Source organism: Thamnophis elegans, chromosome 4, assembly GCF_009769535.1.
Source record: "Thamnophis elegans isolate rThaEle1 chromosome 4, rThaEle1.pri, whole genome shotgun sequence".
In the NCBI taxonomy this organism is placed as follows: domain Eukaryota; kingdom Metazoa; phylum Chordata; class Lepidosauria; order Squamata; family Colubridae; genus Thamnophis; species Thamnophis elegans.
The window spans coordinates 98,246,949-98,268,655 of NC_045544.1; the positions used below are offsets into that span (position 1 = coordinate 98,246,949).

At 36.1% G+C, this 21,707-nt stretch overlaps 2 protein-coding genes and 1 long non-coding RNA gene across 12 annotated transcripts in view; 1 reads left to right on the top strand and 2 right to left on the bottom strand.

Annotated features, from left to right (window-relative positions):
- Positions 1 to 4,055: 4,055 nt before the first annotated feature.
- LOC116507456 (heme-binding protein 1-like) lies at positions 4,056 to 17,615 on the bottom strand. 7 transcript variants are annotated; one of them, XM_032215606.1, is made up of 9 exons: positions 17,550 to 17,615; positions 16,979 to 17,163; positions 16,590 to 16,664; positions 15,392 to 15,468; positions 10,565 to 10,725; positions 7,428 to 7,513; positions 6,222 to 6,363; positions 5,669 to 5,852; positions 4,056 to 5,308 (listed from the first exon to the last, which is right to left on the bottom strand). In XM_032215606.1, the coding sequence occupies exons 5-9, from the start codon at positions 10,707 to 10,709 to the stop codon at positions 5,134 to 5,136; spliced, it is 732 nt and encodes a 243-aa protein (XP_032071497.1). In that variant the 5' UTR covers positions 10,710 to 10,725; positions 15,392 to 15,468; positions 16,590 to 16,664; positions 16,979 to 17,163; positions 17,550 to 17,615; the 3' UTR covers positions 4,056 to 5,133. The 7 variants fall into 7 exon arrangements, with proteins under 7 accessions (XP_032071497.1, XP_032071496.1, XP_032071498.1 ...); XM_032215605.1 differs by lacking the exon at positions 16,590 to 16,664; XM_032215607.1 differs by lacking the exon at positions 16,590 to 16,664 and having other exon boundaries at positions 16,952 to 17,163.
- Position 17,616: 1 nt separating this feature from the next.
- The window catches only part of LOC116507457, a 33,803-nt gene continuing 29,712 nt past the window's right edge, over positions 17,617 to 21,707 (top strand). The window contains exon 1 of the long non-coding RNA XR_004255209.1: positions 17,617 to 17,921. This is a non-coding gene — a long non-coding RNA (uncharacterized LOC116507457). The remainder of the gene's footprint in view (positions 17,922 to 21,707) is intronic.
- KLC4 (kinesin light chain 4) overlaps positions 20,325 to 21,707 on the bottom strand; it is a 56,335-nt gene continuing 54,952 nt past the window's right edge. For all 4 annotated transcript variants that reach the window (XM_032215593.1, XM_032215595.1, XM_032215591.1 and 1 more), the window contains one exon: positions 20,325 to 21,674. In XM_032215593.1, the coding sequence (XP_032071484.1) occupies positions 21,597 to 21,674 (78 nt within the window). In that variant the 3' untranslated portion in view covers positions 20,325 to 21,596. The remainder of the gene's footprint in view (positions 21,675 to 21,707) is intronic.

Genomic DNA, 21,707 nt, shown 5'->3' on the forward strand with positions numbered 1-21,707 from the left:
TGATTATCCAATAAATTATTGGCTCTTTGTTTAATCTTTTCTTATCTTTGTCAAAGTGGAAAAGTTGGATTCACTACTTGGGGGGAGGGATCTTCCAGTGAAATAGATACAGTTATTGGAGAAGAAGTAGTAAAATATTATCCCAGATTGCTACTAGCTATATTATATTTAAAAAGTCAAATATTCAGCAAGGAAATATTTTGAATTCTATGTAAAGAGGAGAAATGGGCTTTTGATCTCAGAGCAATTGATGTAAAGGCCTTTCTTACAAAGGTAGTATGTACTGTAGAAGGAAAGGTGGCTGAAAGCAGGAGTTTCATTTTTTCAACCCATGGAACCTGCTAATGGAAAAACATTCCTAGAAACCCTCATCAAGAGACAAAGCTGTACTGACCAAAAATGGCTTTGTGGGAGTATACTTTTCCTTGTCCTTAGAGTCTAAAAGGTTCCCTACTCTTCCAAAAAACTTCTACAGTTTCTTTAAGTTTCTTCAAGAACTGAAGAAACTTTTTGGATGAAAAGCAAAACATTTTCAAATAAAAACCCAAGAAAATCCAGTTGCCTTTTGGAAAGGAACACGTTTGGGTTTCCCCTTATTTCTTTCACTCAGCTGCATCAAGTTCTTACAGAATCGTATGGTTCCATGGAACACAGTTTGAAGAACTCTGATCCAAGGCAGTTTCTGCTATTCAAATTGTTCAGTTGGACTATACTGCAGCAACCTTTAGCCATGGTCATCCTGCCCATTCTATTGTATTTGATAATAATGAGAAGTAAAGTCTCTATGTTTAAAGAACTTTAGAGTTTCAAAGGCACTTTGGTCAACTGTGTGTTTTGTAAGATCTATTAATTTTCATTCATATTAGTTTTGTCCTCAGATATGTCTGTCATGGATTGGAATACACTAAGCCGGATGATTGTAATTCTATATAAGCATTCTGTTCTCTAGGCCAGATAATTTAATGCAATTTGCTACTATGGTTAATTTTTTTCTCTTTCAAGAGACAAATCATTCACTCTGAAAGTAAAAATTTCTTGAAAAATCTGTGATTTTCATTCCAACATTTTAATTCAATGGATGACAGTTATTTGTTCTCTTAGAATGTTTTAGTAACAGAAGTCATCAATAATGCTTTTGTTTCCATCTTTCACTGTAATGCCGTGTTGAAATAGGTGTAAGAGTGCAAGGAAAGGGTGAAATTAAAGTCAATGCTTCACAAGCCAAAGTCTTGATTCCTCTTCCTTCCAGAACACTACAATTTAGAATTTCACACTAATATGTCAAAAACTTGGAAATTACTGTTGAATCCCTTTACTTCTCTTTCACATAATAAAGAACAAATGTACACTATCCTTAGTTAGATCTTATAAAATGTAAATAGGAAATAAGGGCATTTTGTAAGCTGAAGTTTCTTTTTCCCGAGTTTTTTTTTAAAGGGATTTATGAAGACATTGAGTTTGCTAAAGGTAAGAACCTGTTAAATTTTTCTCACGTATATAAGGGTCATAGATGGTTAAATGCCAATTATACAGTATATCATTCAATTTCCAAGATTTGGAAGCTCTGTGCTGTGGTTAGGAAACTATCAATGATTGTGGAAATCTATAGCTGCAATGAAAATAAAGGATACACAACTCAAACATTTAAAAAGGACTTCCAGTTAATGGGCTTTAGACAAATACAAACCATTTCTTCCCTTGCCAAGAAAACTACAGGGATTTGTCTAGTCAGTCTCCAAGAATTTAGAATTGCAGCCAGTGAGAAGAGACAGACAAATGACCTAGAGCCAAAGGACTGTTCACTAATTCAGAATAATCAGACACATCTTGGACTGGTTTGAGTTATAGCAGGAGGTGGATTTTGTCAAATGTTTTAATCCTGCACTATATAGTGTTATTCCAGCTGCTATTGAATATGTAGTTATGCTTAACTGCATTTTTATTTCTAATTGCTGAACTCAAAATAGTGACATGAACTTGGTTTTTCTACAAACATATATGTTGTTTGCATGAAAAAATGAACCCCAAATCAGTCAGCTGCATTGTATATGTGTCTACTGTATATATAGTATATACAGATAATAGTGTATATCCTAGTATATTTTGCAAACTGAATCCTTGTAATTAACTTATAGTTTAGGGCAGTAATGGCAATTATTTCAGGCACGGCAGTTAGGAAAATGCCTAACTTGATTTGGCTGGCATATCAACTTCCCACCAAACAAGAGAAACAATTTTCTATCTTATCCCAAAGGTACTTTTTTCCAGAGGCAACTGGACTTTCTGGTTTTTCTTTGAAGATGTTTCACTTCTTATCCAAGAAGCTCCTTCAACTCTGGATGAGAAGCGAAACGTCTTCAAAGAAAAATCAGAAAGTCCAGTTGCCTCTGGAAAAAAGTACCTTTGGGACAACCATGACATGGATGACTGAGAATCTCCCTAGGCAATTTTATATCTTCCTGCCATCTAGGCCACCCTGAACAGTGGCACTCGGTAGCAGCACTGAGGCTGGGCCTGAAGTTGAGGACTAGACCTTGATTTCAGCCCAAGTGCCATCATCAGGTACACAAGCCTTGGGGAATGGTGCAAATGACCCCATGGCCCAGCGGTCCCCAGGTTATGCTGTGCTCCACTGATCTTCAGGCAGCGTGCTCTTAAATTGTGGAAAGCACGCTCTGTTCCCATGAGATTTTCAGAGGTTCCAGTGTCCAGAGAACAAGGCCCTCACATACAACTTCTGGAGGCTGCGTGAGAGCATACCCCATTCTTGTGCAGCCTCCAATGAAAAAGGGGCATGCTATCAAGAATAGTTGTTGGGTGTTTGTGAATACTGGTGTATCACCAAAAAGGTTGCGGCTTGTGACCTTTGACATGCATGTCATAGGTTTGCCATCACTAGTTTTAGTGTTTCATATGTACTAAAATAATTCTTCCATTAAGATTTATCTAAAATCATAGACCTAAAAATCTTGAAATAATCCATATATTTTACTCATCTAAAACAAACAGATAATTCTTGGATTATTTCATTGTTTTTGCTAAGTATCTTTGGCATTTGCTAATACAGCAAAAGCATTTATTTTCTGCATTTTGTATGCATTGTTGCTTTCAGTATAATCCCAACCTATCTTACTACTCCCTTCTGTATTTGCAAAATGCATGTTTCTACTGTTTCCTTTTCCATTCCTGTTAGATCATCATTTAAACAAATGCATTTTCTCTGAAATACCTGATTAGTCTCTGAAAGGCCCCTGAGCATTTTTAAATATTGCACTTCTAAAAGTTTTTTAAATTGTATTTTAAAAATAAAACTTTGCTGTTTTGCTGTAAATGGCAAAATGATCAGGGTTTATTAAATCCATGTTATACCACAGCCAGATAAGCAGAGGATACTTTATCACCAAAGAATTATAGATATTGCTGATTTATAGCTGCACAGTATTAAATTAAAGTGATAGAATATGTACTAATTTCTGCAACTGTGAATATCTGTATAATACAACTAAAATTAAGTTATAGTTTCTAAAAATATAAAACATGCTCATTTACACTGAGGGAAGGACCATAAATTGAATTTGAAGCCTTATGGAGTGGGAAGTTACACAGATCAGTGGCTACTGTATATGGATTATGCCGGTAGATGAATAGAAGATATAATACATTTTATCATCCTTGATGACAGAAAGTTCCACTATATCTAGTTAGATCTCATCTGATTTCCACTAGAGATATGTAAGAAGTCAAGAGACATTCTAAGTAGTTTTCAAAAATATAGCCATTTAAAAAGACAGTTACAATATAAAATCTGTGTTCCTGTTCCAAACATCATTTGTTCTTTATATAACAACTATTTCTGTACTTTAAAAAATAGACTGTGAAGTCTAGTCTACTGACTTTGAGCCTGCCACGTCTCTTAGATCAACCCACCTCATAGGGTTGTTATGGGGGAAAGAAGAGAAAGAAGGTGTATTATGTATATTACCTCTCTTATTTATAAAGGTGAGATAAAAATCTAACAACATCAGATGCCATGTAACTCAATAAGAAGCATCAGAGGGGTTTGAACTAGATTTTATTTCATAATTGCTCTGTGCTATTTATCCTCCTTCAGAGAAGACAGCAACTTTCTTGGTCATAAAATCAACCAATCACAATAGTGCAATGTAACAATGCAGCCAGTTATAACTTCCAATAAATATATGGCTCACTCAATGGGCACCTTGCAAAATGATGGGATGCTTTTAGATATGGCCTTTATTTTGCAATTACCTTGTTCATTAAGAGAATAAAAAGAAGTCTAGGGTCCATATAATCAAGTTTTTCATTGATAAGTGTCCTAAATCTTTTCACTGTAGCTTCCATTTACTTCTATTAATAGAAAAATGTCTATGAAGGAGGGAAAAATGAAAGCAGTAATCAGTCTAGAAGCATCCATGGATACAATTCCAGTTGGTAGTGAGGTCACAGAGGGACAGGTGTTATACCACTCTTGAAAAACAGAAGAGGATTTCTCTGATCTCTAATTCTCAGATCTTCTCTTCAGGGGAGATTGTTCCTGGGAGGGGCTTTGTAGGATATATTCAAATCAACCCAGTTAAGAAAGGCTGAAATTATTCCACATCAAGCTGGAACAGAGGTGATTAAAAGTATCTCATATACATGGTTAAAGATATAGCGTCTTGCCCAGAAATTAAATTCTCTCTCTAAGTAAGTAAAACTATGAGCTATGCCCCCATCCAGCTACAGACTGACATTCCAAATTCATTTCCAGAAGAATTCAGAATGTTTGAAATACCAGATGTGGATTGCTGAACAGTTGCAATTTCTGATGCATTCTGACTCAACACCGCATAGACAAATTTCAAAGTCAATGAAGCAGCTATCCATCAATTCTTCCAGTGCCAGCTCCCTCCAGGACCATTAGAAAGCCATACTATTTTTCCATGGTCTTGTTTCCCCCCATTTCTGAACTCATAGGAGGGAACACAATTCCTTAATGCCCTCAAGGAAAAGGAATGGGTCATCAGGTCAGTTCTAGAGTAAGTTGGGAAGTGCATTTGTCTCCTTCAGGCTAGAACTGTCATCTAAACTGAATTCACTGGATTACAAACTTGTCAGAAATCCATGATGCTTTCAGTCTGTTTTCCGGATAAACCATATCTCATTGCGACGATTAGGTATACTAGGGTTCTGATATGCTGCCACCAAGTACCTTTCACGGAGCACATTATCTGTCGAGCCCAGTAACTCCCAAAGAAAGTGAATCTCTCGCAGGATTGTCTCCTCAGTAGTTGGCCCATAAAACTCCCTTTACAAAAAGTTAACAACAAAACAATAACAACAAAACATAAATATATTGTATTTAATGTCTTGCTCCCTTCCCCTCTATCCACCATTCACCACCCACCTACCTACCCATCAAATCAATGCATGGTTCATAATCTTTTTTTAAATATGGGGAAAACTGGCCTAAGAAAGAACCAGTCTCTCCACAAGATCCTTTCCCTTTTCCATTATATAACCAGAGGCATATTTTCTTTTACTTAGAAACTATTTTCCCAGGCATGCATACTTTCTTTCCTACCTAAGAATAAAAAGCAAATTGATTTCTGCTCTACTTAAAAGGCTGTTCGGATCTAAAGCATAGCCCAAGTCCATCAGGACTCACCTGGTGATAACCTGAAGTGGTGATCTTTCTAGGATTTGGATTTCTGGATCCATGGGGAGAGGAGGATTAAGCTGAAATTCCTGAGGAAGATAATAAGCGGTGATGACTTCTTGGACCAATTCAGTACTCTCCTTATTCAGGTGGATCTCATTAATCACTGGTACTGTCATCCCCAAGTGCTGGCCTGGATAAAAATATAGGTAGAAATACTAGTTACGAAAGGTAAACCTAGGTAAATCCATTCCTTGTTTTTCCAAACCCCATTAATCCTGTCATGTAAACTTCTACATCTCCCCATGCAGAATAGAGTAGAGTAGAATAGGGTAAAATTGAATAGAGTAGAATAGAGTAGAATAGAATAGAATAGACTAGTTGGAAGGGACCTTGGAGGTCTTCTAGTCCAACCCCCTGATTAGGCAGGAAACCACTTCAGACAAATGGTTATCAATCTCTTCTTAAAAACTTCCAGTGTTGGAGCATTTACAACTTTTGGAGGCAAGTTGTTCCACTGATTAATTGTTCTAATTAATCTGATTAACTAGTTTGTACATACCTAGGGAATTCTCTTTGCAGATGTATCTTATAAGTTTCATGAAACCCAATGAGGTACTCTGCTCATACTTGGGTTCTCCTTTGGTAATGCATGCCCATTTCCCAGCAGGGTATAAGCGTTCCTCATATGTTGTTTCCTCGCACTGAACCAAGAAGGAAGAGAAGTGATTTACTGCCCGGGGAAGAAATATCAACAGTATAACAAGGTTTATGAGTTTTAAAATCTAGATAATTACATTATTGGAGTCAAATTTGATATCTTTACAAGTGATATAATTTTTTAAGGAAATGTTAGGTGAATAAAATCTGCTTTTTCACATTTTTTTAAAAATAAATAGAAATTTGGAAAAATATTTATATGTAATGTTACTATTCCAATACACATAACTGATGTAAATGGTTTAAGTAAAATCTGTGTGTGTTTGTGTGCATGCATGTTTGCATCTATGTGTGTATCTATTTTATTGTGCAAATTAAATGCAAAACATATCTTTCCTAATACTTCATTTTACTTTTTATCAGTATAAGCTGAAATTTCAAAGCATCTAAAAGCAGTGACAGCTTATTTTTTGTTTTTCATTAGTCCCTTTTAAAATGTTTTTGAGGGGTTCATGCTTGGCCATAATCTACACTGCACATTTGGTCCAGAAGAATCCCAAAAGGCACTATGTGTTCTTAATATAAACAGACTGAAACAAAGTTAACACAGGCTACAAATATAACTGGTTTAAAAACATTGCCATCATTAAAATTGAAATAGTAAACAGTAAAAAAAGTGGATTTCTGGGAAAGAAATCATCTTTTGGGCTCCAATCCTAATAAATCTTTCCAAATGGTCAAACAAACTGTCAGGATTTGAATTCTGAAAATTATTAGGCTATCTTACTCTGGAATAATTTGCATGGTAGGTTATTTAGGCTGTAGTTCTCTATTGTTTTACTGCAGGTGATGAGGTTTACTTTTGAGCAGAAATATAATAGGATGTATCCTCAAACAAATTTGGTAGAAACTTAATGATGGCTAAAACTAGTTTGGGTGAAATCATGGACACTTAAGGAAACCAGGAACATTGTATGATTTTATTCAACAATTCTTCCTCTTTATATCCAAAAATATGACAGTCGGCTGTATACATATGTTACATTATTCAGAAACAGCAGTTTATACCTGTTAGGTAATAAATATTTACATGAATATGATTGCTTACTTTCTCATGCTGTGATAAAATAGTGTAGGGCACAGGCTCTCGCACTTGGTTGTGGTGAGTCATCTGTACTATTGGAGCTGCCATGTCTATTGAAACAGAGAAAATTGGGAAAAGTTAACAACTGCATTTCCAAATAATCTTCGACTGTACTTTTATTTATTAAGGGTACTCCACTGTGAAAAGTAATGCACAGGTGGCGGTTCCTATTTGTGGCCCTCCATTTGTTATGTCTCCAACCATGCATAACGAAGTGGTTGAGACTTTAGAGGCTCTGGGAATTGGGGGGAAGGGGCAGTGCTAAATTATGGAGGCAGAAAAATTGCTTAAAAAAAACCTGTGGGACAGAGTAGAAATAAGCATGCTGGACTTTGTCTATCTCACATTGTCCATTTTTCTTTACCTGGAGTGGCAACAGCGAAAGTCAAAATAAAGAAACATTGAAGTTCCTTTATTCCATTCTAGAGTTCACAGCACTATTTCTCTTGGTCTTTGGTCTGCCGCAACAAAAATCAATCTTTTCTTCTTCAAGGTAATTAAAGAATAGTAGTAGTAAAATAGAAGTAGTAATTTTTAGTGTCTACAGTCTTTAGTGCTTATAGCTAAACACAATACAGGTAAATAATCCTGTATAGGATTGTTTAACACCAATGATGTTTTCTGATGACAACTCCACAGCTGTGCTGATAGCTATAATTACCATTTCAAAGTAGCTGACTTATTCATAATGGTGTCGCAAAGCAGCCTGCATTTGCCTTTTGAACTGATGTTGTTGCTCAGCAGGGAATCAAGTTCAAGCACTCTGTCACTAAGGCATGCCACAGCTGCAGGATCTTAAACTTGCTTTGAAGGATAAGATCTCTTACAATTCTTCCTCTATCAGCTGCTCCTAATAGAATTAAAGGAATTCTTCCAAGTTTGTGCTTTAAAGTTTTAATTCCACTAGAAATCCACGCATGGTTGGATATCCTCTGCAATTTATTTGATTTTCACAAATAAAATTGAGGAAACAACTAGAGAAGATGAATAGATGACTACCTACAATGGAGTTGCAAAATGGAGCTCCTCCAGCATTTGCTGATGTTTAGGCATTACTGGGTTTTTAAAATTATTTAATTATTTCATAGATTATAATGAGATTAACAAACAAAAATTAATAGTAATATAATGAACATTTGTATAAACATAAAGAGGGAAAAATAAAAAGGTAAAACCATATAGGATATTGTATTAATAATGAGCTCAGTACTATAAGAAAAAATGTACTGATATCTTCTAATTTTACAATGTATTTCAAAAATCAACACAGAATACATTGTTTTAATCTTGAAACCAGAAGATAACTGTAACAAAATAGGATCAAATCATATAAGCCAGTCCTAAAATTCTTAAAAGAAAAGGGGGGAGGATGAATGCAGTGGAATAAAGAGCTGGTGTTAGTGGAGAGGCTCTGAAGACTTCAAAGACTGGCTCTTCATAATTCCTCTCAGGACAAAGAGAGGACTTAAGATCACCCACAAGTGTTCCATACAACTGCTCCTTGCAAGGAGACTCCTCAGCAGGTTCAGACCTCTAGGAGACAAGGGAATAGCTATCTTTTTGCTCAAATTGTGGTTGGCACTTTTATAGGTCAGTGAATTCATTACTGTACTTCTTTTTATTATCACTTTCAGAAAATGTTATGTTTTTCAGTTACTATGAAGTTTTGGATTAACAAGTTTTACAGAATTGAATTCCCTTCAATCCTTACAAAACAAGTTTTAAATATAAATGTTAAGTACTTCAAAATATTTTGAAATAAACAGCAAAAGGCTGATTAAAATTTTGATTTTGGTAAGTTATGAATGAATTTGAAATAAGATTTTGCAATTATTTAATTAATATCATGAGAAATCTTTTGTTTGAAATTTTCTTTTAAAAAAAAGTAGATTGAAACTGAAGACATTAGAGGAAACCAGAAGGAACTAAACATTAGAATTAAAGGATAAGAATATTTAAAGTTGATTAATACAGAATGGAGAAAATTATTTTAACATATCTAACTGGACATGTTGAAGGATATTTTGAACAGTTAACTTTCAACTCTTTAATTTTAAGAGTGTCTATCTCTATAGATATACTGTGTTTAAAAGATGGAAGATGTTTATTGGACAAGTCTGAGACTCATCTGAAAGTGGATTTAAAAATGACAGACTACAAGAATGACATGAAAAATAATGCTGCACTAGATATACAAAAGAAACTAGCTGATGACAATAATTAAAACATATACGAAAAACAAATCAAAAGAGTGATCTGAATAATTTTACTATATTGGATTTACAAAAAATTGTAAAGCTTTTATAAGTACTATGGTTGTTTTTAAAATTTTGAAGAATTTTATGAGAAGGAATGAAGAAAAAAATAAAATAAAGTTCTAAGACACTTAGAACAGACTAAAGATAGAATTGTTAATAGTTAAAAGAAAGAATATAAAGTTGGTTGATTTGATCAAAGTTAAAATATGTTATTTTCTATTAAATTATATTAAAATATGTTATTTCTGGTAACCCTTAATGGACTTTTGCTGACCAGATCCAAATGATGAGACTTTAGGGATTTGTTTATAGATGAGAGGTAGGACATGGTTAAACAAGATCATTTGTTGTATAAGAGGTGATAAGTTACTAAAATTGTTTAATTCTTATTGTAATGAAGGGGAATTCATTTCTTTATATATTTCTTTTCTTTACTATATTTATATAAATTCTTTATTTTCTATTTTTTTTATTTTTTCTGCATTTTCTATTTGTTTACTTTCTTGGTATCCATTAGGGAATGGGACTTTTCATGGGTTATTCCTATTTTGTGGATTTTTTTTACACCCTATGTTTATCTTTTCAAGTTTAATGTCATTACTTGGTTTTTCCCCAGTCTATTTTTGTAATTGATTCTCAAAGCTTTCGATTAATGTCTTAAATCAGCAGTTCTTAACCTGTGGTCTGAGGACGGGGAGGGGGGAAATACAATGTTGTCATAGGAGGTCTGCAAAGGCATGAAGAAATGTTATGCCCTGTAGGTGAAAAATTTCTACCTTCTCTCTACTTTGCAAGTAAAATATATCAATATGCAGTTACTAAAAAGTTAAGTCATTGTTTTGCCTTGAGGAAGTATCACTTGATGAGTGTTGGCTACTGTTTCCCACATAGAAAACAGCCTGTTTTGTTCTGTTTCATCTTGTTCTTGTTCTTCATCCTGGATCTCATCATCCATTTCATTTAGTTCTTCAAGTGTAATACGAGCCATATTAACACCTCAGCTTCTGCACACACACAAAAAATACAAATTGTATTCTCTTAATTGTTCATGCTAGCAAAGCAATGGTTTCATATCATTTGTAGAGAAAACACAGTATGGAGGGCAACTTCCTGCTTGCTTGTGAGATTGGTAGGTGCTATAAAGATATTGGAACATGGAGATTAATACAGAAATACTTTTCAAAAAATAAAAAAGGAACTAGTATAAATGTCAAATAGTAGGAAACCTAAGGTGCATAGGCTAAATGAATGTTTTCAAAATCTTAGGAACCCAGACAACTTTCTACTCAATCTTCTTACAGAGCCAAGGTGGCGCAGTGGTTAAATGCAGCACTGCAGGCTACTGCTAGATCAGCAGTTCAGCGGTTCAAATCTCACCGGCTCAGGGTTGACTCAGCCTTCCATCCTTCCGAGGTGGGTAAAATGAGGACCCGGATTGTTGGGGGCAATATGCTGACTCTCTGTAAACCGCTTAGAGAGGGCTGAAAGCCCTATGAAGCGGTATATAAGTCTACTGCTAAGTCTGCTAAGCTGACTGCAGTTCTGCAGTTCGGCTGTTCAAATCTCACCGGCTCAGGGTTGACTCAGCCTTCCATCCTTCTGAGGTGGATAAAATGAGGACCTGGATTGTTGTTGGGGGCAATATGCTGACTCTGTAAACCGCTTAGAGAGGGCTGAAAGCCCTATGAAGCGGTATATAAGTCTAACTGCTATTGGTATTGCTGTTCTTGTTAAATTTAAACCCAAAGCGAAAGATACGTGCCTCTCCTTTTCCTAGATACCATGCGGTACAATTATTTATAAATGATTTGAGACAAAAATATATTATCTAATTTGCACAGATAGAATAACAACCTTTGAGGATAATTTAAAAATCTGAAGGTCTATGTATTATGGGTTCCACCACAAAACCGCGGTAGACTAAAGCGCACTCGACGAAAGCGCGTACGTGACGTCATCACAGCGCGACGAAAACAGCACGCTGTGAGCGGTAAACTTAAAATTAACGCATAAATCTAAACCTAACCCCCCCAAACCTAACCCTAAACCTAACCCTAAGCCTAACCCTTAACCTAACCCTAAACCTAACCCTTAACCTAACGCTAAACCTAACGCTAACCCTTAACCTAACCCTAAACCTAACCCTAACGCTTAACATAACCCTAAACCTAACCCTAACCCTTAACCTAACCCTAACCCTAACCCTAAACCTAACCCTTACTTTTATGTGAATCGGCTTGCTTTAATTTTATTTTAATTTTAATTTTATTTATTTTTAATTTTATTTGTCACGCTGCTGATGACGTCAGGTACGCGCTTTAATCGGGCGCGCTTTAGTGGACCGCGGTTTTGACGGGTCACGGAATTATGGACCTGTTTTATTTTATTTATGTTTTTAATAAGATGATTTTAGTCTGGACTGTCTGATTTATTGTTTTATGTTTTATATATTTTCCAGTTTTGTACAAACCCAGAATCAATTGGAATTGGGCAGCAAATAAATTGAGATTGGATGGATGGATGGACAATCAATCCTGCTGTGAAATGGTTGGGAGACTGGGTAAATTTAGCCAGGAAAAGACAAGTGTAGACACATGATACAGTAATTGTTTTCAAGTGTCTGAGGTGCTATAAGACTGAACAGAATTGCTCGAGTTGTTGAATGAGTTGTTTGAGAAGTCAGGACAAGAAACAGTGAGTTAAATTGTTCTCACAGTTAGGAAAATTCTCCTTAGTTCTAGGTGGCTTCTCTCCTTGATTAGTTTCCATCCATTGTTTCTTGTCTTGCCTTCTGAAGCTTTAGAAAATAAGTTGACCCCCTCTTCTTTGTGGCAGCTCCTCAAATTTACTTTGCTTAATTTGATTAATTGTCTCTGATTAGATTATTATTTCTTATGCTTTGGAAAATCAAGTTATAGACTTCTCATTAGACTTACAATCTTAGGCTATGCTCCAGTGACTCTAACTATAATAGCAATAGCAGTAATAGCACTTAGATTATATATTGCTCCACTGTGCTTTACAGCCCTCTCTAAGCGATTTACCCCCAAATAATCTGGTTCTTATTTTACCGATCTTGGAAGAATGGAAGGCTAAGTCAACGTTGAGCCGGTGATATTCAAACTGCTGAAGTGCTGGTAGTTGGCAGTCAGAAGAATTAGCCTGCAATACTGCATTGCAACCACTGCACCACCACAGTTTAACAATTATAAATTAGCCAACTCTAGATGGCATTAAATCAGTGGTGACATTCAAATTGTTTTACTACCAGTTCTGTGGGCGTGGTTTGGTGGGCATGGCAGGGGGAGAATAGTGCAAAATCTCCATTCACTCTGGGGCCAGCCAGAGGGTATTTGTTGTTTCTCAGAACTACTCAAAATTTCCGCTACCAGTTCTTCAGAACCTGTCAGAACCTGCTGAATTTCACCCCTGCATTAAATATTTTAATATTTCTCTCTAAAGAGATTTTCTTTTTGTGAAATATATTAAGAAGAAAATCTATTCTTTCCTTGAAATAACTCAGGGCTCTACTAATACATTAACTCTCCGGGATGCATTTAAGATAACCATTATGAATTCTATAAGTGCTTTTGCCTCAGCAAAAGAGAAACTCAAGAGTCTGTAATTTTATATAGTTACAGAAGGTAGTTAAAGATCCACAATTATTAATACCACTAATGAATTATATCAAGCATTTACAGCAGCAAACCTAAATTGGAGCTTCAACACAGAATAGTTTGAATACTTTGAAAAACATTAATCAGAAAATATTGAAATGAAAGCTAAAAAGGTTATTGGGTTGTCATCTGAAACACACGAAATTCAGGCCAATGATGGACAGAATCTCGGTTTTAGGATTTTTATATTCAGTTAATGAAGGACTCATGTAACTGAATTATTAATCTTCTGATACCACATAAAAAGGTCACTGACATGACACATTGCCGTCTATGAAACTAGTCAAGCCCAAAGAACCAAGAAGGTTACAAGGAGTTACTTCCAAGAATTTTATTCATTGTTGCTCATCTGTAGTTAGAAATCTTGCCAGACTAAGGAATCTATCTGCATAACTACCACATATAGGCTGTGAACAGCTAGAGGGAGTCTGTCTTTGTTCATTCTGCATACCAAAGATTCCAACTTCTTTGTCTCTATGCTAATAATCCATCCTGTGATTCTGACCTTTATTCCACCATAGGCACATAACTTTTACTGACTTATTAGCACCCATATTGTTAGAATCATTTAATTTTTCCATTTTCTTTTTTTTTAATTTCACAAAGCTTTATATTATAGTTATGCTAAAGCCTCAGAAAAATCTCACAAGCTGTAGATTTTGTGCTTTCTTCTGTTACTATGGGTGCAAAAGTATTAATTGCGGTAATAGCCAGGAAGCTACAGTACAGAAAATAATACCAGCTATAATTCAGTATTTCAATCTGGATGTGTTAAATAGACAAACATTTGACAGTATCTACCTGGTGATGAATGTTATGACTATTATATATGAATATTACATTTAATTAATGTATCTTGTAAGAGGGATTCCAATCATAACTCCTATTAGATAATTAAATAAAACAAAAAATATCTGAAAATAGTTTATTTTCCACATTTATTTTCAAGCAATATTGTTTTACCTTTTAATTGTACTGCATAAATGGGCATGTGTATATAATTAAGTGAATGTGCAAATACTCTTAAGAAGCAAGCACCATTAACTTGCTCACAATTTATTTTCATTTTGCTTGTGAAAGAACAAGCTGCTGCAAAATGGTCAGCATCCTGGGCTGCTGGTGTCCTGTCCCTTTAAGACCTCTCTCTCGCCAGCCCAGAAACCGGTGGATATAAAAGCTGAGCAGAGAGGGAGCTGGGGATGGTGGTTTATGTTCCTGTGAGAAATTAAAACAAGCAGCCTAAGGCAAATGGAAGAGTGACTGTTCTCCAGAAGTAGGACTCACAAAGAGGAGTACAGGTAATCCTTGACGTATGGCCACAACTGAGTCTAAAATTTCCAATGCTGAGGAAGACACTGGTTAAGTGAATTTTGCCACATTTTACAACCTTTCTTACAACATTTTTTAAAGTGAATCACTGAAGTTGTTGTTAGTAACACAGTGGTTAAATGAATCTGAGCTCCCCATTGACTTAAGTGGTTAGAAAGTCACAAAAGAGGATAAATTGACCTGGGATACTGCAACCATCATAAATACATGATAGTTGCCAACGGTCAATTGCCAATTCTGATCGTGTGCCCATGAGGATGCGGCAATGGGTGTAAGTGTGTAAAATGGTCATAAATCATTTTTTTCAGTGCTGATCTAATTTTTAATCATCAAATGACCATTGAGCTGCAATGGTTAGAGTGCAGTACTGCAGGCTACTTCTGCTGCTTGCCAGCTGCCATCAGTTTGGCAGATCGAATCTCACCAGGCTCAAAGCTGACTCAGCCTTCCATCCTTCCGAGATTGGTAAAATGAGATTGTTGGGGGTAATATGCTGACTCTATAAACCGCTTAGAGAGGGCTGTAAAGCACTGTGAAACAATATATAAGTCTAAGTGCTATTGCTATTAAATATATGGCTGTGAGTTGAAGACTGTCTGTAGTAGAGGAACAGGAACTGTGGTAGAATTGGGGAAGAGCAATACAGTAAACAGTGAGTACTAGCCTTTGAGTACTTGTGGATATGTTGTCTCAAGGCCAGATGTGCTTGTGTTGGCCCTCAGGGTTTTGGAGTCCACTAACCTGAGTGTACATAAAAGAAGCAGTAACATTTTTTATTTTTCATTTCATAAGAGGGAAACACATACACTATGTATAATATGAACAAATAACTTATTTACTGATAAATTATACATCTGTACTCTTTCTAGTAATATCAAAATACTTACAGTGTACTGAATATCGAATACACTAAGCATGTTTCTGAATTTCAGTTGGTCAACTTCCCAAGTAAGCATGCCCTGAATTCCAGCCTTAACTGTTTTAGAATATTTTACATATGTGTACATAATAAGAAATATCTACCTTAAATATTCAGCATATACAACTTCATATAGCACTTACTAATTCTGTATTGATTTTTAATCTAAAACCAAAACTACTATATAGCTGAGTGTATATATAAATGTGTATCTGTGTATGTTTGTATATATTGTATATGTTTTCTAAAAAAATAAATGCATACTAATTGGAGAGAATATGGTACTTTTAAAATCTATCAATACATGAGCCATCAGTATTCATGAACTGGTTAGGAATTAAAACTTTTCATTGGATCTAGTCCAACTAACTCTTGCCATACAAATGCTAGCTAGATTTCTCTGACAAGTTGAGCAGAACATGAAGACAACAGGTACGACAAACTGTTGTACCATATAAATAATTTTCAGAGAAAAGTTGCAGTTGATTCTGAAATTGTATTTACTCATCCTGAGTACTAAATATTGTACATTATTTTAAACTCAAAATTATTACAGCATACGTACAATTGCTACTCTCCTGCTGTTCACTTGCTTTGAGAAAAACCTTATTGCTAATTCATGTCAAACAAATATTTTAGGCTCAATTTTAGCAAGGATGTTTGAAGAATCTTTTTTGAAATTTCCTATTTCATGTTACTTTGTAATTTCCTATCCTACTGACCTAAGAATAAACTTTTTGTTGTTAATTATTTAAGATAATTTCCAAATGTTTTAAAATATTTTTATATAAACAAATGTTTTGGAAAATTGGGAAGACCTTAAAAATTCTAATAGTGAAATAGACAACATTGTTATATATAGTTCTTTCTGTATAGTAAAATAATATTTATAATTGTAATTAAAAATTCATCTAATTATAACTATTACCAACTATTAATTTACCTTTTACAGTTCTTTATGTGCCCCTTAGAAATTATTGCAGTAGGCCTGCTTGATTCAGCTTTGTAGCATATCCTCCTATTTATATAGTATATTTAGATCAGAGGGGTCAGGCATAGGTAAATGGTTATAACTAAGGTAAGACATAGGTAAATACTGTAACTAAACTTCAAACTTTCTGCCATCCTGTTCTTTTTTTTAAGCCACATTTTTAATGTTCTCTGAAACCTAGATTTCTACTTCAAGTAACAGAATGAATGAAATCTCAACTAGCAGGAACAGAGGCTCCTTTATGGAGTAAAGAATCTATCTCATTGGCATTTGGGAATACTATGGTGACATGTGCAAGATTTTTTAAAAATTACCTTTCCCCCCCCCTTCTAACCGATTACCTCCTGTGTAACAGGCAGTTTCAACAGGTAAAGGGGCTAAGCAGATTTGAGTAATGGGGAAGCTGCGCCTGGGGTGAATTGGCTCCTGACGGCTTGCGCAGGAAAAGCGAGGGGTCGGTAAGCTTTTCTTTTAAGCCACAGCTCCTCGGCCGAGGTGACAAGACGGTCCGTTCCGACAACCGGGGCTGGAACGGCAGAAGCACAAGCACCTTTAATCGCGGGGGCAAGGAGGGGGAAGCTTGGCGAAGCACCGGTCGATCCCCTCGAAAGGGCAGAGCCAGGCGCGAGCACGGCGAGGCCCCGATGCAGAGCCGAGAAAAAGTCAACCACGATAAAACGCGACTTGGGATTGGAGGTGGGGGGGGGACACCGGTAAGTCGGGCGCTGAGGGAATCCAACCCAAGACGAAGGTTACGACCGACCAGGGAGGGGAACTTGACACCAGGCCCCGCCCCGGCTCCGCCCAGAGAGGGAGCGCGCCCAACGCCAAAGGGGAAAGGGGACGGGGTCCGCGCTCCACTCCTCTTTATGGGGAGGGGGTGTAGAGAAAGGCGGAGGAAAAGAGGGTTACCTGGCACTTCCGGTACCTTTTCCGACCCGGAATGGATTCCGCCTGCTCGGCGGGGGCGGCGGGGGGTGGGGGGGGGGGAAAGCGGCGGAAGACCAAGCAGAAGAGGCTCGGAAAGGGATGACGTCACGGTTGGGTGGATTGAAGTTCGGGCCTTCTGCCGGTGGTTCTTGTTTCGGTCAGTGGGGCAAGTCGTGGTTCCGATCGAAGCCTCCCAGGGCAGGGCGCCTCCCAGGGCTGAAGCGATAGAAAGAGTCGACCCAGAAGGGCAGCCGTGTTAGTTTATTGAATCAAAATCTACGAAGAATTTAAGGAATTAACTGGAACGCAAGTGTGTGTTCTAGATTTCTTTGGGTAACGGAACAGTGTTTTCAAGTAAGCATAGTATCTAAACTATAGATATAGAACTTTATAGACTATAAAGTTCAGGGGAAAAGAAGAGCAATGCGGTTTTTTTTTTTAAAAAAATAGATAATCTGGTATAATTCCCCGAAGGTGCTTTTTGGTACTTCAAAACAAGCAGTAAAATCAAATGGATCTGTAGTCCATAATAGGACTTGGGCCACCAAAATTTCACCGCTATCTTACAAAAATGTTAATAACTGCTTAGATTTTGGTGCTTTCCATATTCTCTATTTCATTATAAAGGGATAAAAATTCAGTTGATACACCTGATTGGTATCTAATCGTTAAATAGTAATGCCTACCTCATTTTTTATTTGGTTGTAGGGACTTTTCTTAATCACAACTCTGCAAAACAGTCCAAAGCAAGACCTGTCTCGATAGTACTCTTTGGCAGTAGGCAAGGCCCAAAGTTGTGGCAGAAACCATGACTGTAATTTGTGTTAGCCACCTCATAAAACTCACAATGAATCACGGCCACATTTTAAAATTGGTTAACCAATTTAACTTATGTCTGGATTGTCTGTAGAGATTCTCAGTCATCCAAGTCATGGTTGTCCCAAAGGTGCTTTTTTCAGGAGGCGACTGGACTTTCTGGTTTTTCTTTGAAGACTTTCACTTCTCATTCAGCTCAGAGCTGAAGAAGCTTCTTGGATGAGAAGTGAAATATCTTCAAAGAAAAACCAGAAAGTCCAGTTGCCTCCTGAAAAAAAGCACCTTTGGGATGGTATGTCTGGATTGCAAGAATTCAGTTAACTGCTACTCTAGATGGCACAATGCAATAGAGAAAACCCTAACTCAATGCTGCGCCCTACTAGTCATTTATACTTTTATGACTTAGATAAGATAGCTTTAGCCAGGGTGAGATTATTTTTATATTCAACAGTATGAAATCACAGGTGCATATTCTTTAGCTAGTGTTAGCCTTTATATGCATGAAGTTCTTCCCAAGAAGTTTAGATGCTGTAATATATCATGGCCTTTTGTAATTGACAGATGGAAAGTTTGTCAATGTACAAATTTTCTAAGTGCGGCCCAAGTTCTTTTGATATGGCACCTAAATCAATAACTACTAGGATCATTGCAGTTGATTTATGTCATTGATCTTCAACTTCGATTTTCAGATGCTTTGTGATCTTGATACTTTGTGATCTTTTCCAATTCTTTGTCTTCTATTCCCTGGTATTGCTACATCAACTACACACCTTCTTTTCAACAATTAAATCTGGCGTTATATACCAAGATTTAATAAGTTTGTATTTAGAAGTTCCACAGTATTTTAATCTGCTCATTTTTGATAAGTTTTTCAACTCTACCTTCCAAATTATTCATTAATAGCAGATAATTTTTATAGCTGTATCAGTGAATCATTTTGGCAACACTTATGTGGTTTATAATCAGTTTGTGCAATCTTCTTGCACTAGCTGAGTGTATGACTACTATTTCTTCTGCTTCTTCGAACAATCTCCATTTTGAATCGTTTGATGATTTTTAAGTTTTGGCTTTGATTGCATTAATTCAAATAGCTGGCCCTTGAGCAGCCAAAATCAAGGTGCTATTTTTTCAAGTAATTTTTCAGTTGTAAGTCATTGTTTTAACTTCATCAATTTTCCCTTTGATTTTTTGTAGAAACAAACATATGTTTTTCCTTGCCAGCAATTTATTCATATTTTTATTATGTTATTTCATTATTTGTTTTGTTTCCTGCACATTTAGTAAATTCCAATTTTTAACTTACATCAGTGCTTGTTCTTAGGTGTTTTTATATAATCAACCAATGCATGCATTTCTTCAACAGTTTGACTTGAAAGTAAACCTCTACCTCCAGTTCTGCATGGAAAGTATAATCTATCAAAATCACTAGAGATATAATGCATAGTGAATAGTCATTTGCTTTCTTGTTTTTCAGTCCAAATTATCCAACTCTGCTTGTGTGCAATTAATAATTCCAGCAGAGTATCATATCCAGATATGACCCAGGTATTAATGACACTATTGTTTTCCACTATTCACTTTTGCTTTAGCAATTTTCTCTTTGGATGTATTGTTTACTAAGCACATTTTTAATTTGTCCATCCTTGATGTTATCCAACTGTAGAAAGCCCTAAAGAGGCTTTAAAATGATGGCTCCTGATAGCTTGTCCAGTTGGCATTTAAATTCTATTACTATTCATGTTTTACCCTGGTTTATTGCACATATCTCTACAACAAATTCCGTTGCTATATCTGTGCTAAAAATTCTTATAGTATTTGTCAATGACCATATTTCAATTTCTGGTTTTTCCATAAAACTTCAGTGTATCATTATTATTATGTATGTAAAATATGAAATCATGGCTTCTCATTCTTTAACTGATGCTGACTTTCATTTGCACTTAGTTCTTCCTCAGGGCCTAAGGTACTCTCTTGGTGTAATATATACACAGAGTAGCCTTTTGTAATTGATAGATAAAAATTTTGTGAATGCAGAGTTATATGTGTTATTATCATTAGATTTTTATCTTACCTTTTAAATATGCATTTTGGTCAAATCAAGGCAATAAACATGCCTCATAATCCTGCATCCTGTTTTCCCCACAACATTCCTAAGAGATGGGTTGTACTGAGAGTGTGACTGGCCAAAAGTCACTCTCTCATATAGGTATAATTATGACTTGTGTTCAACAGTGCAATGTTTGTTCTTATTCTTCTCCTTAAGAAAATGGTAAAGTACCCCCACTTTTTCTGCTACAATTATGACCATTTTTGTCTGCTCTTTCTCTTGTTCTATTGTCATAGCTGTTATTCAGTGAAGATAGAAGTTCAAGACAAATGAAATGAATTGGAAACATTTGGCAAGTTTGTTTCTTGTGATCATTTCTTGTGATCATTTCTTGTGATCATTTTATTAAATTAAAACAACAACAATCAGAAGTGAATCAAGGGCAACGTATGTCCATTGTTCATTTGAAGACAGACATCACTAATGAGTCAAAATGCAGACAGGCTTGTAGAAAGGAGAGTGAACATACTTAACCTCTGTAGAATCTACATGCCTCTTCATACTTCGACTTTATCCCTTACACAAAGTAATTACCCACAAAACTGAACAAGCCAACTTCCTGCCTGCTTCAGAAATTCAGGAGCAACTATTTTGATTTAGAAAGGTTTTCATAAAAGGCTGCAGGATGAAGATAATGGTCGTTAGAGTGCAAACATAAATTCAACTAAATCCTATCAAAGTCAAGCCTAGAGGTAGGCACTGAAGGAATAGGTCAGGCATTAGAATCCAGCTGGAGATATACTTCTCCCAGCAGTACTGTGTAGTGGAAATGCAGCTCTTCTTAAGGGAGAGCTATGTCTTTGCACTTCAGAGAGCCAATACTTACAATATGTAAGAGCTCTTGGAGCACACACTGTGCAATCATCAAAATACAACTTGGAAAGTGCATTCAGCCAGGGTGCAAAGTCCATGACAAATTACTGAAGAGAGCTTCCTTATCTCATCTGGCAGTGGCTCCACATTAGTTAGTGCCATCCAGGGTGAGAGCTCTGTCAACACATAGCTACTCATCAACATGAGAAAATGGTAACTTGTGAGGATGTTGCAACTGAAATATCCAAATAATAAGTGAAGCAGGTAATATCTGAGATGGTAACAGGGTAGACTCAGTTAGAGGTGTGAGAGGAAAGATCCACACTGCTTGCACTGAAGCCTCTACTCTCCGCTCGAAGACGTTGAGAACCCTGAAAAACAAAAATGATCCAGTGTATGCTCAG

Coding starts and splice junctions, on each gene's coding strand:
- LOC116507456 (XM_032215609.1), bottom strand. CDS start 10,709: ATGGCTCGTATTACACTTGAAGAACTAAATGAAATGGATGATGAGATC. Junction 7,514..10,564: donor TCAAGTGATACTTCCTCAAG/GCAAAACAATGA, acceptor CTGTTTCAATAG/ACATGGCAGCTCCAATAGTA. Junction 5,309..5,668: donor CCACTTCAGGTTATCACCAG/GTGAGTCCTGAT, acceptor CTTTTTGTAAAG/GGAGTTTTATGGGCCAACTA.